Genomic DNA, 18,224 nt, shown 5'->3' with positions numbered 1-18,224 from the left:
TCTGTGACATCATTCAAACCCACAAGAAGTTAAGAGATAACACCAGGCCTGACCTATGTTTGCTTCTTATATTTTACTTGGAGAGCAACATTAAAGAACACTTAGTAAAGGCACGTTGAACAGTGTATTGCATCCTCTTTCAGCAGCAGCAGCAAAGACTTTGGTTGTGCAGCCAAAGTGCTGGTGGTGTTGAAAAGATAAGGATATAAGTTGTAGCAAAATTAAATTCTGCTTTAATTTCAGTATCTTCCTCCACAGTCCCCAGGAGTTCTCTGCTTGTTTCTGTGTGTGAAGAAAGCCCTTGCTCTAGGCAGATAAAGACGTGTGACTCTGGTTTCCACACCAACCAACTGCAAACATGCTTAGAGTATTATGCCAGTAGGGACCTAAAAATAGTGCCTTCCTCATCTGCAGTACCACTGCTGAGGTGTTAGCTTCCGCAGATTTTCTTGCAAATTTTTGGGGTTTTCAGATTTTCTGGAAATCTTGCAGATTGCCATGGAGGTAACTTTTATACATCAGTTAATGCAGAATAAGATGATATTTTTCCCCCTAAGGTATCTTCACTATCAGAGCTGTAAATTATCAGGTATGTACTTATGTATACCTTCTTAGCTCTTAATAATACCTTCTCAGAACATATTTTACGTCTGCATTAAGCAATTCCTGAGTAACTCTATAAAATATGTGATATTACAAGTACTGATATTGCAGTATTTGATATTGCAAGTACATTGATCCTCTCTAAAGCAAACTTCTTAAGCTATTCATCTATGTTATGCTTTAGCAAGCGAGGACTGTACTGCTGAGGGACTGAAAGTAGCAATTTAAAATATCCGTCAGTTGTTGCTTGACCATTTAAGCCAACAGAGGTGAAAAAGGAACTAACTACCCAAGCATGGTGAGCAGTCTGACCTGGTAGTACCATGTACAGCTTAAACCATGAAATCAATGTGGAAGAAGTGAATTCTGTGGATGTGAGAGCAAGTCAGGAGCAAGTAATAGCACATCAGAACATGGGCAGATGGGGCTGAAGCAACAGAAGACTTCTTGAGTTTGTCTGGTCTCTGTGTCTCGAGTCAGGCAGCTGCTCCAAGCTCTGGAGGGGATATTCAGAAGAGGAAGTCTGCCAAGTTAAAGGTATTTATGACTGTAAAATCATTTAAAAGGTGAGAAAAGTGGGTGGGGATTTCAGTCTTGCAGACAAGGAGCCATAGAGTTCACCTGAGCATCCAAGAACTTGTGCTGTGTATCCAGAACCTTTGTATACATCAGGGGATGTATCAAAGGCCAAGGTATTGCCAGGGCTGTAGTGGTCAACAGAACTAGTACTAGCTCACATTTGTATGTAAACAGATAAAGCCCTGACCAGATGGCTCCACAGTGTCTGGGGCCTTGCTGCTTGGATATAAATGAGTGCAGAGGAAAGGGCAAAGAGTGAGCAACGAGCGTGCATGCACTGCCTTTCCCAGGCCTGGCTGCTCCCGCTGAGCTGGCTGTTGCGGTGGTCTCTGCAGCAGGATTCAGAGGCTCTACTTAGCACTTGGACCTGGAGCGTCTGTGAAAACCTGTCTGCCTGTGCTGTGCAGCTGAACGGCCCTGGATCTGGCTTTGTATTGCTAGAGAGGGACATGAACTAGCTTGTGTGTGGCTTTGTAGCAGCATCTCAGCACTCACTGTAAATAGACAGACTTCCCAGCTGCTGAAGTATTTTGGCAGAAAAAAGAAATGCCCTGCTAGCGTCCAAAGAACGAGTGAAACAGAGCAAACTAGGGTGAGAATATATTTAGTGTGAAATAGTAAAACTGAAGTAGGGTCAACACATGTGTTTCTCCATTAATACCTGGTATATGCAAAATGCAGGATGGCAGGGGTATAGTGATGCCTATCTTGGTTTTGCCATTAGCTTTGTAGCAAGAGCCTTTACCTTCCCATAGCATAGACAATGTTGTTCTGGTGAAGACAGTAAGTATTAAGTCACTACTTTCTTGTCTTGTATTTAACCCCTGCAGGTCAAAGAGAATTTAAATGGGTTTCATAACTAAATCACTCTTGTTACTGTGCTTGTGGAGTTCCTCAGATAGATAGTGATTGGAGATACGTCACTGTGGGTTAACTCAGCCTCGGACCTTTTCAGCAAACAGTCAGAGGGTCTCTCATACCAGTTTGCCTGCTCCATGGCCACGCCATGGCTACCCTCCTACCTGTGTCCCCTGCACAGCCTAAGCCACCTTGGCAGCAGCAGGTTAGACACTGTATCTGCCAGCTCTGGAAAAGGAAGGTTGTTGGTTCAGCTACTGACTCAAGTCATTCTCTGAAACTGCCAAAGCCATTTTGCTGGAAACATCAAACTAATTAAGTAGGCCAGAAATGAAATGTGAAGTGGCTGAAACCTGGAAAAGTTGTAGTCTACTGAAATGAGAAGGAATGGCCATCCTGAAAGTAGAGCTTTAAAATATTTTTGTGTCATTGAAGCAATATACATATGTATAGAATAAGTATGTCTGGAAACAGAAGCTCTAGAACATGATCAGTTTTTTATTTAAAAACAATTTTTTGAAATTCCAGGATTTTCTGTGAGCTGGAAATGGTGGAGTTTGGTGGGTGTCCTTCCCACAGAATAATTCAGTGTTTTATAAGCTTTTCCCAAAAGCTGAGTAGCAGCAAACTGTTGGCCAGCATGGGTAAACATGCTTGGAATTGAATATCCACTTGCAGTCTAAATGTACTCCAGTCTCTTTCATTAGAATACAGCCTTTCAGCTCTGCTTAATGTAATTCGCTTACAGAAGGGAGAAAATGTCTTATAAGGACTTCCAAGAAAGCAGACCGAGGTTCTCAGGCTCCCTTAATGGTCAGCACTGGCTATTCCTGAAAAAAGGTCTAGATGACTTCAGAGATGGCTTTCCTCCTTCACCTGATAACATGACTGGTAGAAAGCGGCCTGTCTCAATTACCCTTCACAACAGCACACTGAGATCTTTGTCTGCAGTTCCACGGAAGAAAAAGAAGCAGCAGGCCAAAACAGAGGTCTGACTTCCCAGGCTCAGCCCACTGCAGCAAGCCAGGAGGGACTACGTTGCACAGATTGAGTGCTCTCTGCACCAGCGCTCTACACACGCTTGGAAAAAAGTATCTCCCCAAAGGTAATGATTTTGTAATCCTGGTTAAACACTGTTTCTTCAGAGAGCTGGAGCAGGAAACTAACCTCGTGTGCAGCTACTATTATCAATTAAAAAAACCCACAGCGGCTTCTGTTTCTTTCCAAAGAAAAAAACAAGGCAAATAATATTCAAGGTAACTTAGACAGTGGGTCCGAATTATTAGCAAGTTAATTGTGTAACAATATTACAAATGGGCTACTTGAGGAACCTAGTGCCTGCCATCAACAGATTACAGAAAATGAGTTATCTGCTAAGCGATCAACAGGCATTGATACAAATGGACATTATAGCACAGGAAGAAAATCTAATCAGAATTGATGTGAGGCATATGTCCGAGATAGCAAGAGTATATCTCATTACCTTTATTTCTCAGCCTGTTTACAGAATAATCTCTCTTTTCCCAGTCTCCAGTTCTTCAACTTTCTCTGCTTCATGCAAGTAAAAGCCAGCAGGTCCTTGTCTATCGTGTGGCTGGGAGCTTCGGGAATGTGCTTGTTTGGATGTTGCAGCTGGAGGATAGTGACCAAATGCAGTGGCAAAATTGAGCTTTTTGCTCCTAGTAATTCTCAAAAGGAACAGGGGAGAGCTGTGAGACTTTTGGAAGGGCCAGGCTTCATGCTACAGAAGATGGGGACCCCTGGGTGAAGCGCCTTAGTATTGTTTAGCTTTGTCTAAGGGGATATATTCACCTAAGGCTTGGGTGCAATAAGATGATAGATGGGTTCATTGGGAGAAGCCTTAGAATTCAGAGTGCAGAGCTCTCCCCGACCCCTGGCTGCTAGTACTGGGGCAAGGGGATCATGAAACAAGGGACTGTACTGCAAGGAAGGAAACTTAACAGCAGCTGAAGGAAAACTTTGCGGTACAGCAGATTGCCATGGAAGATGGCAGAGACTAGAATTTCAGCATGTTTCACAGATCTAGCGAGCAGCCTGAGTTGCAATTGATGCTTTAAAGATTTTTTGGAAAAAGGTCTATAAAATGAGGCTTCTGGACTATGAACTTCTTAACTGGTAGCACCCTAAGGAGACTTGCATGTTGGGCAGTCCCTGACACAGCCTCCAAGCAGATTTCCTCCAGTGAGGTTATTTTTGAACACAGGCTGTCTTTTTGCTTGGCTTGCAGGTCTTGAGACAAGTTGCTGGTGTCCTGGATCCTGAAATGCTTTTGAAAGGCAAGGCTGGCTACAATGACTCTGAACAGAACCAACTCTTTTGGGAGGTGCTGGATCGTCGGGAGGACGTCAAAAGCAAAGCAACAGCATCCAAGGCACAAGCACAGTGAGTACAGGGCGAGACAAAGACAGCAACATAAATGGCTCTGAATGTCCCCTCCTCTGTGATGACATGAGTGGAAAAAGGGATTTAGGCACTTAATTAAAATTTACATCAATCTGTCATGGGAGTAGTTTTCATTAAAAGATAGGTTCCTTTGCCTTCCTCAATGATACTGACAAATAAATTGATACCCCACTGCCTGTTCAGAGACCAGTCAGGATTAGTTTTAAGTGATACAAACCCATCAGGAGACAGCCTCGCCAGTGGGGAGTTTACAGGTTGAATTGGCTAAGGCAAGATAAGTGGAGCTGGTAGGAAAGCATTGCAAGCCCAAGTGGGAAGCTTTGTCCCCCCACTCACTTAGAGAATGAAAGGGGAGCTCACATCAAGGGAGGCAGTCTTACCCCCAGCATCAGGACTTGCCAAAAAATCCCACTTGGAAGTAGTGGCTGCCCAGTCTGAGAAATGTGATCTTTCACAGCAGGACATGGTTTTGTCAGCTCATCTAACAGCTCCCAGCCAGGGGAATTTCTCTTGTCCAGCAGCACCTCTCCTCCTGGCTGGAAGGTCCCAGGCCCTCCCCCGTACACTTTCAGGGATACACAGACCTCGCTTGCTCCGATTTCATCCTGGTCTTTCAGGTAAGGATCCAGAGTCTGATTTAACTTGCTGTGTCACTTTCAGTTATCATTTAAAACCTGGCTAACACAATCCAGCACCGAGGGGTGGGCAGGGCTGTCAGCGAAGGCTTCTCCTCAGAACAGATGGGGGGAATGAATCCTGCTTTATTATAAAGCTGAATAGCACATGGGGAGTTTGCTGAACACTTTTTTTCTTGTTTCACAGTGGCTGTTTGCTTTACCCAAGGTAACCTAAGGAAGTATTTGTTCACGGCTGCTTGGGAAACAGTCTGTGCTTTGAATTTATTTTTCCTGAATGCTTCTCACGGGTAGGCTGTTGTGCTGGCATTGCTAGGCTCCCAAGATGTGCTGCAGGGTGATTTCCAATCAGTTGTCAGTAAATGTGGATTTTCTGTTGTCTCTACAACAGGATGTACAAAAAAATGTGGAAACTTCATATTTAGGCATGTGGTTCCAGAGCCCCAAGGACCGGCACGTTCCTGTGGCTGTAACCTGGAAAGCTGTGCTGGTGGATGAAATGCAGCCTCGCCGTGACCCGCAGACTTTTAACACCACAGCACTCCCAGGCTGGTGAACACCAGGGCTTTGAAGATGAAAATGTCTTTGAGACAAGTTTCAGTGAGCTTAGTACCTAACCACTGAAATACTCCTGGCCATGTCAGCGCATGGCAGGATTCCTTTTGCCTCCCTTTGCATTCCACATTTCTTTGAATTGGCTATCTTTTTCCATGAAGGAAAGGGGGAAAAACAATCTTTTTCCAAATTCATTTTCCATAGCTCCAATGTAACATTAGAATAAGATATACATCGATCCTCTTTACTCTTTGGCTCTTCAAAATTCGGCCCCCACAAGACTGATTTGTCTTTAGGACAGACACCTTGCATATGAACGCCTAGCCCTGACATACCTGTGTTAAAGGCACTTTTTTCAGTGGTGAGGTAAAATTCTGATCTGAGGACTGCAATTTCAAGAGCGATTTAAGCGTGTTTGGATTTTTAGAATTCGATTCTGCACTGACTCACAGGGCCCTGAAGGAGCTGAGCGATGCAGAGCTGATCCTAAAACCATAAACCAGTTCAGCCTCAATCTGTCACAGTTTCTGCAAGCGCATCATAATATTTCTATCCCAGTATCTCAGGAGGCTTTGCCTGTAAGTATCAGCAGTTATTTAGGGAGAGCTTCTTACTTCACCGTGAAGGAGGAAAGAATATAATTATAGACTTGGCTTTTTCTTATGAGTTCTCAGTGAACCAGAATATAACACACAGACTGCTGCAGAAAAAAGTTTATTCAATGTTTCACTAAAAAAGCTACAATTATGGGAATAAGGGGTTTGCTGTTTTTATGATTCCAATTACGTGTGAAGGCAGATAAGGACTTCTCAGGACAGCCTAAGGCTTTAGAATCAACTTCTGACAACAGTGAGAAACATACCAGCCATCCCAAATGTAATGCTGGATGCCTTAAGCCCTCACATACATGATGTCTCTGTGGGCAATACCAAGTGGAATGCGTTTAAATGCAAGGTGAAATACAGAATCAGCGCCTTTATTTGGTGAGAGGTTTCTTGTATAAAGAAAAAGACTGCTGGTGTGAAAGAAGGAATGAATCTCTAACTAGGGTGCTCCTCTAGCAATTGATTCACCTTCATAGAATTTCTTGAAGCTTTGAATGCAAAATGAGGAACAAGAAAAGAAATCTGAGCCAACTTGATATTTTTTTCATCAATTGAACTGGGAGCAGGGGTGGAAGAAGGCAGCAATATCAGTAAATAAGCATGGAAAGTGAAATACCTAACGCATTCTAGAAGAGTTTACTATTCCTGACACAGCTGAGGTCCTGGCAACTTTGAAAAACACTTCAGGGTAGCGGCATCTTTTGATCTTCTCTAAATGTGCATGAAAACTAGAAGCTTGCAATTGTCTAAGTGCTTAGAAGGGTCTAGAATGTCCAATTGTAAACTAATTTTGAAATCGGATTTCTCAGTCTCATCCCTCATCTCTTCTCTCAAATATGATTGTACAACAGCCTTCTACTAATGGCACAAATCCTGCTAATGTAATCAAAAGGTCTTGTATAAAGGTTGCGCAGAGGTTTGCTTTACATTGCTCAGGGAGGGAAGTACACGGACATTCCTGCTGATGTCTGCGGCAGCCTTGGTCAGATGAAGACCGATGGAAGACTGTCAAAAAGACAGGTTCCCCAGTGTTGTAAATCAGTGTAGTTCCCTTGGCTGAAGGGAATTACTGATTTATATCTGCTGAGGATCTGGTCTATATGGTGGCAACTTCTGAGGCATACAATAATGGCGCTGCAGGTACATGCTGGGGATCTGAGAACAGAGTCTACGACAACCAGGAGCTGCTCTTGGGAGATGGCACTAAGTCTGATGTTGTAAACAATACAAAGAGGCAAGCTGGCATTACTCTGGGAGCTGATAGTTTGGACACTGTTGTCCAGGTACTGTGGTTCTATACATGCATTTTTTGACAGGAACACTGAGCACAACAAGGCATTAGTACAGCAGTGGATTGAGCTAATCGGCATAGCAGGATGCCGGCGTCAGAACTGCTTGAACTTTTTTCACCTCCCCGTGGTAGGAGAATGGGAAGGTTGTGGTGTAGCACTTGTCCCTGTTGTAGGTGTAGCAGGTTTCAGGTTCATTGCAGGAGGTGCTTTGCTGGGCCTTGTAAATCTCACCACCCAGCTCAACTTCTACGGGATCGCATTTTTTGCAGCTGGAAGAGATGGAGAATAGAACAAGTGTTACAAGAGTTGTAAGATATCCCTGGTGAAACCCAAATCTTCCTTGCTATCTGCAGATGAAGCTAGATGAGTGCTGTGGCCTTTCTAGCTTTTACACAGGGATGCCCAGCCAAATGCTTGGAGTGTTGTCAGACTGCTATTGGCAAGGGGAGGGTTAAGCAGGCAATGTGTAATTTGCTGCTGCTTAAGACATTTGAGATGAACAGGGGTCAGAATGAATCATTCCCTGTAAATATGAGACTTTTTAATGTGAATTAATCACGTAAATAACAATTTCTTGGCTTGCAACAGAGTATGAAAGCTGGGGTCCATGGGAAAACTTTCCTCTGTGACCCTGCCTCATCTTCTCTACTGGCCTTCAAGCATGTTTTTGAGCAGCTGTGGGCAACGCTGCAGGGGAGTTTAAGTCTTAGGAAATGAACTTAGTAAATAAAATTACTCACAGTTCGGTCATGCGGTAGACAAAAGTGGTTCTGAGTGGGGACATGGGGTCAGAGATGTTCTCTCGAGCCCGCAGGGGAACTCTGTAAAGGAAGGAAGAGAATCGCTCTTCTGAAAACTGCTCATTAAGCAGGGGACTACCCTGCTGTGAACAGCTCTCAGCTCTCATCTTGTTCTTCAGGTTGTTTCCATTCCCACCCTTCTCCCTAGCCAAGCCCAGGAACAGCAGGTCTTGGCCCCTCTGTGCCCTCAAAGGCAACAACTGCCCACAAGAGGACTGCAGCAATTTCTAAAAGTGCCACTTTAAAGGTGACAGTGCTGATAATACTTTTTTTTTCTTTAAACTTGGAGCTGACAGATGCCTGAGAGACTTGCAAGACACAGACAGGGATGTTTAATTAGCATTTCTCCTGTTGTGAGCTCTACCAGAACTCCTGCAGCTCTGAGCCTGAACTTGGTCCATGTTTCTAAGAGACACACACACCCCTCTAAGATTTGTTTGAATAATAAGGACAAAATCCTACTCTTGAACTGAGATCTGCCTCATAGGATTAACCTGTTCTGACAGTTTAGGCATTAATTAGTTTCTGATAGTTTAGGCATTAACTAGTTTACCCAGCCTATAAAATAGCAGGCTTGCTATCAGCTTTCTAAGTCCAGTAAGTCCTTGGGCACAACTTGGTTTCAGATTAGATCGACTAATTAGATTGACTCTACCTCCCCAGCCTGTTTTGTAAAGTTACTACTGGACCACTTAAAACATGGAGATGCTTTCTGTACCTGAAGAGACAAACACCAGATAGGTTCGTGTGAGCTACTAAAACATGAAGCAAAAGGAAATATTCCAGGATACCATAGAAAGCAGCCCATGAGAAAAACAGTTCAATGCCAGGACATGGGAAACAATGAAAGGAAAGGGAACTCCTCTAACACTTCATCTCCTGCTCACCACCTCTGTGTAATACTTGTCTCTCACTTACAGGATGCGTATGTTTCTTTCCAGGACTTCTTCACCAGGATCTTCTTTGGAGGGAACGAACTTTGAGGTCACTGTCACACACTGACACTTATTATTGACCAGCACATGCTCATCATCCCCAGAGGCCTCTGGATAACCTGCAAGCACAGGATATGAAATCCCAGGGTCAAGAAGAAAAACCTTGAAACCGCCTCTAGCAGAAAGCCAAGTGATGAGAATGCCATAAATGCACTATTACGGCATCTGGGTCGGTTCAAGCCCAGGTTGCAACAGGTACAAATGAGCCTCTTGGCATAGATGAGTTCAGCTGCCTTCCCTGCACAGTCTACGTGGATGTGATGGGACTGGCATGGAGAAAACGATGAACCTGGGGACACTGTGTGGCTGGTGAGAGGCAAGCGCGCAGGGGTTTCTCATGAAATGGGAGGAAAGGCCCCTTGCAAGCTTTGAGCTGTACCTGGCAGCTGAAGTGCTGCTTTTACCCTAATGGGGGAGGCTACACAATTCCTCTATCATGCACCAGGACTGTCCTAGCAGTCCAAACACTAGTTTGGATCTGGCCTCTAAATAAATGTCTCTGACCTTGCCAACGTGGCAGATGTGTCGGTTTTCCTTGACTGGTAGATTGCCCTTCAGGTCCCCAGGGGAACAGATGCCAGAAAGCACTGCAGGACCCAGCACGAAAGCACTGCAGGACCCAGCACGAAGGCAGCCCTCTGACCTAGCACTGAAAGGCAAGGGGCACTTGTGATGCCTGTGGTTCGCAAGGAAAACTCCAGTCCTGATTTTCTTACTCAAATAGAGAAGAACCAGCTTGGGTGTGACTCCCGCACTTTTAGCATGCTATTCAATATGAAATTCAGCCACTACAGGGTGAAACATCCCATGTGCCACACAGAGGCTCTCTTGAGTGTTCCTGGTGGCATGCAATGCCTTCTTAGTAGATGGATTTGAAATAGCTTGTTCTTTGCTAGTTGGTTTTCCTCAACCCAGAGCCTCTGTTCTCTTCACCTACAACAAGCCAGCCTTGCTTTTATATGCACACGTAGTCATACCCTTCTTAAGTAGTTGTTTGTACATCCCTCTGTATTTCTCAGTGCTGCTGACATCAAATTCACAGCCGTCACTTTGCAGCATTGCTCTTCCTACAGCACCTTCAGCCTGCTTAGAAGTACCAAAGCCCATGATTTCTGTAAGATGGGGATAGCTTCTATTGGGCTCTAGACCTCAGTTTTGGGGACTCACCTACTCTTCTTGTTGCTTGGTTTAATCATGGAGAGAAAGAAGAAATAGGCTAAAAATGTCTGTGTTCATCCTGTCTATGGAGAGTCTCAGACTCACTTTGGCTTAAAAGCGTTGGTCCTAATAGCTGGATTTCTTTGAGTTATCAAACATGGATCAGTAAGGAAGCAGACACCCATGCTGCATGAGCTCATATCTGTTTTTTTCTTAGTATCCATGTGCAAAGCTGCTGGGTTTGATCAACAACAGACCCTGTTGCTATAGGGTGAAAGGGATAGTGCTCAAAGGCTGTGGGAGCAACAGCAAAGCTGGGAGCCAGGAGCAGCACACGGACTCTGAGCTGGACTGTGAGTTTTCTGACTGTTAGCCGCTGTTGGCAACAGCTTAACCATCACATGAAGCTGCCTGCAAGACCAAACAAGGACAGGACCTCTGCAGTACTGACAGGCAGAGCCCCCACCTATCTAGTCCATACCATGTAATGCAAAGAGCATTCCAGGTTTTCTGCCCTAGGCTTCTTGGACCTTCCTTCCTGCCCTTACAATATGCTGGTCTCATTTGCCTTCTTTCCACTGGCTTATTTGTTGAGATCCTTACAGGCCTCATAATCATGAAAAAAGACACCAAAACCACGTAAAAAAATGCCTTGGAGTGACCCTACAATTCACCTGCCGGTTACAAATGCTGTTTCTGTGATAACTGGCAGCAGAACACCTTCTGAAGAAGATTCACTGTGGAGTTTTTTGATCCGGAAGGAACCTGCTTTGGTCCCTTGCTTTGGGCAGTGGAGCAGGCCACTGCAGGCATGTGGGAGACGTTTGTACTGCTCTCATGGGTTTCTTTCTCTATAGAGAGCATATCCACTATACCGTGTGCCCACTGAGCCTTTTAGCCCTTGGTCTAAAAGCCCTTGGCTTTCAGCATTTCTCAGGGTGGCACCCAGCCCAACTGGCTAGCTGTACAAATGCCACTGCAAAATGTGCACAGAGAGGGTAAGTCAGGTCACACTTCTGACTGCAGCGTGCCCCACCAAGACAGAAATACGAAATTGTGTCTGACACACGGAGATGGTCGTTGTGCTTGTCTCTGTACCCCTTATCCCAATCTCTGTTGCTCTGCATGCTTCCTCTCTGCCAACTCATCGCTCAACAGGAACATCTCCCTCTGAAGCAACATCTTACTACAAAAGCCTCTTTAGTCTCTGCCTCCTTAAGTCTTGGCCTTTCTTTTGTCTTACAGAAAGTCTCTAGCTTCTTGTCCTCCACGTAGACCTTCCTCTGGTGTCTGTCACTATTCTATGTAATGTTGTGTGCAATTCTTTCTAAGCCCTTAATCCAAAGCCACTATTCAAGTCAGCTCCTATTAGCTTTGGGAGTTGTCCCAAAAATCTTTGGGAGCAGACTTTAAATTCATCTCCTAAAATTATATTAACATACTCTTTTATGAATATGCAGGGTGTGTGTGTGTGACTCTACTGTAAAAATACTGTCCTGATTTAATCCCTTGTGTAACACTCTTGGATTCAGTAACCAGAAAAGTTACAGGAACTCCGTATGGTTTTTTTGAAGTATAATTACAAACCCCAAAGGAAGATAGTTCTATCAGCAATGCTTCCATGTGTCACCCGGTAAAGTCGCTTTGGGGAGAAGGTAGTTAAATACAAAATTTCTTAATGCCCTTCTAAATACCTGTAGGTTGGATTTTCTGGTGCTTATTTACTGCAATATGGTGTTCGCTCCCTCCTCAACACCCACGCAGGTATTTTTTTGACAAAATTTCTCATCTTCCAATATTGTGTTATTCTGTAATACACTGTGAAGCCAAACAGAATCCAGCTGCAGCATAGCAAAGAAGCAAATGCATTCCAAAAATATCTGTTCAAACTCTGCTGCAGGTCCAAGTGGCTACTTTATTAAAGTAGGAAAGGGCTCAATTAGCCAAAAAATACATTAATTTCAACATAAGTAATACAAACAGCACTCCTGCAGCTGCATGTAAAAAACCCTCTACCTGGACTTCCCTTCTAAGCTGCTTACATATGCGTGTGTGTGTGTGTGTATCAATATATTTACACCTTAAGCCATCCATATGAATGGGGAAACCCAGACTGGGCTCTGTGGTGAACCGACACAGTATTTCTCAACATTTTCTGCCTTTTCAGCTAATAGATTATATAGCTGGTCACTTTTCAGAGCAAGCTGTACATTCCAAGGACCTGCCTGGGTAGGCAATAAGACACCCTTTTCAAAAGTTGGAGGAAATGCAGGGATGCAGTTGGGTTATCCTTGAGCATCCATTTAATCCTGTGGACCAGATCCACCATGTGACTGAGCATGACTTTAGGTCATCGTATCAAAATCTGGCATTAGTATCTTACTACCTGGGAACCACACTGAGGAGTGTGCTGGGATGACAGTCTCATGTCGGCCTAAATCAAGAGCCTCCAAGAAATTCAGTGTAATTACACAATAAACTACAGTTGAATCAAAAGTAAGCCCTATGACAGGATTACCAGGGAGGTTTTGAAAGCCTTTAAATCTAGCAGGTAAGAGTCTTGCCAGCTTCTTAGCACTTCAGAAAAGCAAGCGTGCATGTTTGTGGTTTGTTGCTTTAGAAACCTGATCAAAAAAGGCTAATCACACAGTCTTAAACTTGCCACTAGTCATCAGGTTTTTAGCCTCAAGGCAGCAATTAAAAAAGCACACAGCTCTGTGGAGCAGAAAGACACTGAGGTGTGCGAGCACCACTGAAGCGTGACTGCCTGAGCAGGCTTTGAGGTTTGATTTTTGACAGTTGTAATTATGAATAGCCAATCACACAATCCCCCTCATCAATACCTGAAGCAGTTTTCCATGTTTTCTGTTTCCCACCTACCTGCCACAAGGATGAATCCCAAGGAGACAGCCAAGGCCACGCACAGCAACAAAGAGCTCTTCATCTTGCCTTCCCTTCTTTTGAAGAACGCGAGTCAAGAGCCCGTGTCTGCCTATAAGGGCGTGTGCAAATGATACAGCTATTTGTTTCCTAAAATAAACAGCCCAGCGGGCTAGCACTGACACCGTGGAACCTGTGGCTGGGGACTGAAACCGGGCATGTCTAATGCACAAAAGTCCTCTGGCTTTCAGAGGTGAAGGGGGGCAGGGGGTTGCACTTCTACTATGCGTTTTTATTCTGTTCAGCTGAACAATTTCGTTAGCATTAAAGCTGCTGAGTGCAAGGGGGTGCAAAATTTAGGGGGTGTCTTGCCATCTCCCACCTGGGAGCAAGAAGCGTAAGGTAAGGAAGTGTCCAGACAGCCAAGGGGTCACAGCTCTGGCTCCTAGTTTTGAGAAATCAGACTTAAGGATTGCTTGGCTTGTATTATAAAAACACTTCAGGCTTCAAGATCAGAATCCTGTTTGCACCAGATTCTGTGCAAACCTCTATTAAGGGCTCAGCCTGCCCCCAAAGAGGTTGCAGTCAAAGCAGACAAGATGAGGGAGGGGTAAAAGAGGTAAAGCAACAGCAGGTCTGTGGCGAAGCTGAACTCACCCTCCAGCTCTGCTCGCCCCATCCAGAGGTTTCTTGCCTTAAGAATGGAAAAAGGACTGCATGGGATTTGTGGGTTATGAAAGGTCGGGAGTCTGGTCCCAGGCAAACTCTGAGGCACTGGGCAAGCAGACTTCTCCTGAAGGAGGGGAGCACTGGCCAGTACCTGGGATTCTTTTTTTGTCCCAGATTTGGGATCACTTGTGTAACTCTGAAAAACAAATGTTGCGATGTAACTCAACCACGATCAGGGCTGTCTCTGTAGCATCTGTACATGTCTTGTACAGAGAACGCCGCTTTTTAAGGGAAACCCAGTCCAAGCAAGGGCCTCCAAGCACCCACGTCAGGGACAAAATGGGGGACAGAGCAAAGTATGATGCTGGCAGGCCCATTCTTAGCCAGGGTTATTGAGTCAGTGTTTCCTGAATTTCTGCTGCCTGCAACGTATGTTCCTCTCAATTAATGTCAGCAGCCCATGGTAAATCTCCCTGCATTCTCCAGCTTTTCCTTATGCAGCAGAGCAGCAACCCTGAGCCCAGATACAGGCTTTTCACACAGCCCACGCCACCCTTGACTCACCCAGGGTCAGTTCCTCTGGCCAGGCTCTCAAGAGGCTAAAGTCATGGGGCCATGCTGCCAGGCATCCCAGCTCCTGAAAAGGCAGCCTGTCACTTTACAGGCTGTCTTCCCTTTCTTCAGACCTTGCTCGCTGGGTCCTTAGCCTTAAAGCGGTTCAAAGACCCCAGAATCCATCCCCTGAGCTTCTTCTAGCACGAACATCTCATCTGGCACGTTGCATGATGCAACGACCTTTTGTGTTGCATCAGCAGCACTCACGGGCAAGGTTTCCCCTGGGAGGTGATGGGGGATGAGCAGTGAAAGCCCAGCGACTATCAAGGCATCAGGTTATGCCATAATTCTTCTTTACAAACCTTGCTTTCTCCATAGGGCTCCATCTTCAGGAGGGCAAAATTTGGTTTTTTTTCCTTTCCCCCTCCCCAGAAAGCATTGCCAATGGAGTTTAATGTGGAGCTCTCTTCTGAAGCAGCAGCAAGATGTTCCCTGTGCCCCATCTCTTGCAGAAGGTTAAAAATAAACCTGGCTAACCATGAGGTGGTAGGGGTGTCTATCTAAAGCACTATTGGTTTCGGTCACTTTTTCTGTAACAAAATCGGGGTTTTTTATAAATACACAGGAAGGTGTGATGCAGGCAGCAGAACAAAGCACACACAGAAGAGGCCAGTTCTGGTCTGTTTTGCCAAACTGCCCCGATACAAATACAGCACAGGTACCATCCCAGCAGAGGCATCCATGAGTATTTTCAAACCTGAAGGGAGAGACTGAGCAGAATGAAATGCTGTGTGATTCTGTTGATTTCGGTGGTTTTCCCTGACTGCCAATGCTCAGCGTATCTGAATTTCGGTTGCTAAATCTACATGCGCACATACAGTCCCTTTGGTCTGCATGTGGTGGCACAACAGCTATTTTTAGTCACAACCAGCCACCTGCAAGTCTCTGGGGATTTTCATCTAGATTGCAAGCTCTTTAGAGAAAGATTCATTTTATGGACTATCCCCTTTTTACTGTGTGACATTTGGAATTACCGGAAAATTATCTGGGGAAGCAGGCATTAAAGTACTGTGGCAGTTTGGCAAGGGGCTAGCAAACCAGCATGCCAGGCTTAAATTCTGGGCTGAGTGGGGGGCTAGACTCCCAACCTCACTGCGCGGCAGAGGCTAGCAAAGGAATAATTGAGAATTTGAAAATAAACGGGAACCAGTCTTGTCGTCTCAGTCTCCTTTCACTTGTCCTGTGCATCCAGTTGGCCCTGGACAAGCTGAACTAGGATTTTCCAGGCAGGAAGCTGGGCCTGGATGAAGTGAGGCAAAACAGGTGTACCTTTGTGTGTCCTTGCTGTGCTGGGTGAGGCATGGAGAGGACAGCTGTACCAGGGCACGGGGTACCTCCAGGTAACACACCATCCACTAGCAGTCTGTCCTATGGCTTTCTTTGCTCCTCATTTCTCAGTCAGAAGCAAAGAAATTGGTGGATTAAAACAGTCATGCAGCGGTCAGTGACTACTTTATTGGGAGCAGTTATTCCACCGACGCTTACAGCAAACCGGGGTGGTTTGTCTTGAGCAGTTCCCAGTAACTGGATGAACTAACTCACGTTGGAGGTCATCTCCAGCTTCACCAGAAGCGGATGATGCTTTCAGCAAGTCCTGGAGGAGGTTCAAATGCCTGTAGGTGCCATTTCTTTTCTGCTCTTAGAAATTAACCTTGGATTGAGAGACAACATGTCAATTCCATTTAAATCCATGAGAACCCAAGTGGAAGCAGGTCTGTTGTTAGGGCTCTGAATTTCGAAAGTGCAGACTTTAAAAAACATGAGGGCACTACACTGTGAGGGCACTACTTTGTGAGAGCACTTAGGTGGAAACCATCAGGGTCAAGGACACATTGAAGGCCTGGGTTTCTCTAAGTCATGCTTGCAAAAGTTATGTGGAATTTTAACCAGGCAGAAATCAGCTGCAGGCTTCTCCGGGTGGATTTCACACAAAAAATGGCAAGATTACAAAGCCTGATAGGCAGAGACAGCTGTATTTTAGTGGCCAACTAGTATAAAGTAAGAAATTCTACTGATGTGCGGCTAACAAATTAAATTAATGTTGTTTTGCTTTCCAAAACCAAATTACTCTTGTCGCTCTTATACAGGCCTGTATCCAGGGGAGCTGATATCTGAAAACTGGTATGAGCGGATTTGGAAAAGGTGTCTTAGTCCAAACATATCTGGTGCAACAGCGTATGAGAAAGACCCAGAGGTGACTACGTGGAGAAGATGAACGCAACAGAGAAAAGGCTCCTGAGTGTGACTTGTCTGCCATTACATCTACCAGAATCCAAATGAGTCACCAAAAAGTGAGTAAAGTTGTGCAACCCCCACCCCCATTTCAGTTAACTTTAAAATTTGCTTGACATGTCTTTTTCCACCAGAAGGTGCACAGGACTATTTATAAATAAAACTGCACCTGTTCTGCGGTGAGAAAAAAGCACCTGCACTTGCTCTCAGTAGAACACCCCTTGCTGGGACAAGTGGCTGCTTAATTTATCAGGCTCTGGGTTTCTAAGCTCAGACTTAAATGAATTATGGTGCCTCCCTCTGCTCTTGTGGCATGGCAGTCTGCCTTTTTTGAAAACAGGCCGCTTCCACGCAGCTCAGTATTAATGCGATTTTCCCTTTGGGAAGGTGGGAGGCTCGGCTGGGTGCTCTGTGACGGACAACAGACAGAAACAAGTCAAAACACAGGATGAGTAGAGATTGTCTTAAAATGGTCCTGATGAGGGGTCCCCCGCTGCTGGAAACGAAAATTGCTCCTTTAGTAATGCCCTGGGCACATCTATCGATGGGTGTAAATCCAAGGAGCATGGGGGGTGGGCAGAGCAGCAGCCCAGCTTCGCAGCCTGCCCTCGCCCTGCAGCCCGAAAGCAGGCTGGCAGCCTCTAGGATCAGCCCGGATCCTGCCAGGAGACACGTGCATCCCTGTAAAAGTGTAATTTATTGAGGGGAAGGACTCAAGGGAGCGTATGTACCTCAGATGTGTCCAAGGTAGTTTTCAAACACCTCTTTTACCTCTCTCAAAGTTTGATCTGATTCTTGTTTTGGTTAACAAGGGGACAGATGTGCTTCCTTTCTTTTTTTTATTTTTCCTCGTTGTTGCAAGATTACTGTACAGACAGCACTTTTACATGTTTGTGCTTTTAGATGAAGAAGAACCATTGAGGAGGGAAAAAAAGCACTTTTTGTTTTATTCATTGCCGACACCTGCCAGGATTACAAAAACCCACCTTGTTTTGGCGGCTGCCCAGGTCCCGCAGCTCCTAGCGGGTCTGCATTGCTCGATCAGACATCCAACGGGAGGAATAACCTCACCAGCGCTGCAGGGCTGGCGCGCCGGCCGCTACAAATCCGCAGATGAAGGGGAAGGGACCGAACGCGAACGTGCAGCTGTTTGTGTGGGGGTACACGCCGGAGCCCGCAGCGCTCCCGCAGCGCTCCCGCAGCGCTCCCGCAGCCGGCAGGGTCCCCGTGCACAGAGCTGCCGGCCTCGCCCAGGCAGGGCCACCCCGGGCCGCAAGGGGGGAGGTGCGGCGGCAGCGGAAGCGCGCAGCGGGGGAAGCGGAAG

General features: G+C 45.5%; 1 protein-coding gene across 4 annotated transcripts; it reads right to left on the bottom strand.

Moving 5' to 3' along the window:
• Positions 1-6,352: 6,352 nt before the first annotated feature.
• Positions 6,353-18,197, bottom strand: JCHAIN (joining chain of multimeric IgA and IgM). Of its 4 annotated transcripts, XM_037392380.1 has the most exons (7): positions 17,887-18,197; positions 15,938-16,319; positions 14,042-14,249; positions 13,385-13,496; positions 9,270-9,405; positions 8,292-8,372; positions 6,353-7,820 (listed from the first exon to the last, which is right to left on the bottom strand). In XM_037392380.1, exons 4-7 carry the CDS (start codon positions 13,446-13,448, stop codon positions 7,619-7,621), a joined length of 483 nt encoding a protein of 160 aa, XP_037248277.1. In that variant the 5' UTR covers positions 13,449-13,496; positions 14,042-14,249; positions 15,938-16,319; positions 17,887-18,197; the 3' UTR covers positions 6,353-7,618. The 4 variants fall into 4 exon arrangements, with proteins under 4 accessions (XP_037248277.1, XP_037248292.1, XP_037248301.1 ...); XM_037392395.1 differs by lacking the exon at positions 15,938-16,319; XM_037392404.1 differs by lacking the exons at positions 14,042-14,249; positions 15,938-16,319.
• Between the last annotated feature and the right edge of the window lie 27 nt (positions 18,198-18,224).

The sequence above is a fragment of the Falco rusticolus genome, chromosome 1, assembly GCF_015220075.1.
Source record: "Falco rusticolus isolate bFalRus1 chromosome 1, bFalRus1.pri, whole genome shotgun sequence".
NCBI lineage: Eukaryota > Metazoa > Chordata > Aves > Falconiformes > Falconidae > Falco > Falco rusticolus.
Note: the sequence above shows the minus strand (reverse complement) of the source record. Positions and strands in the feature narration are given on the sequence as shown.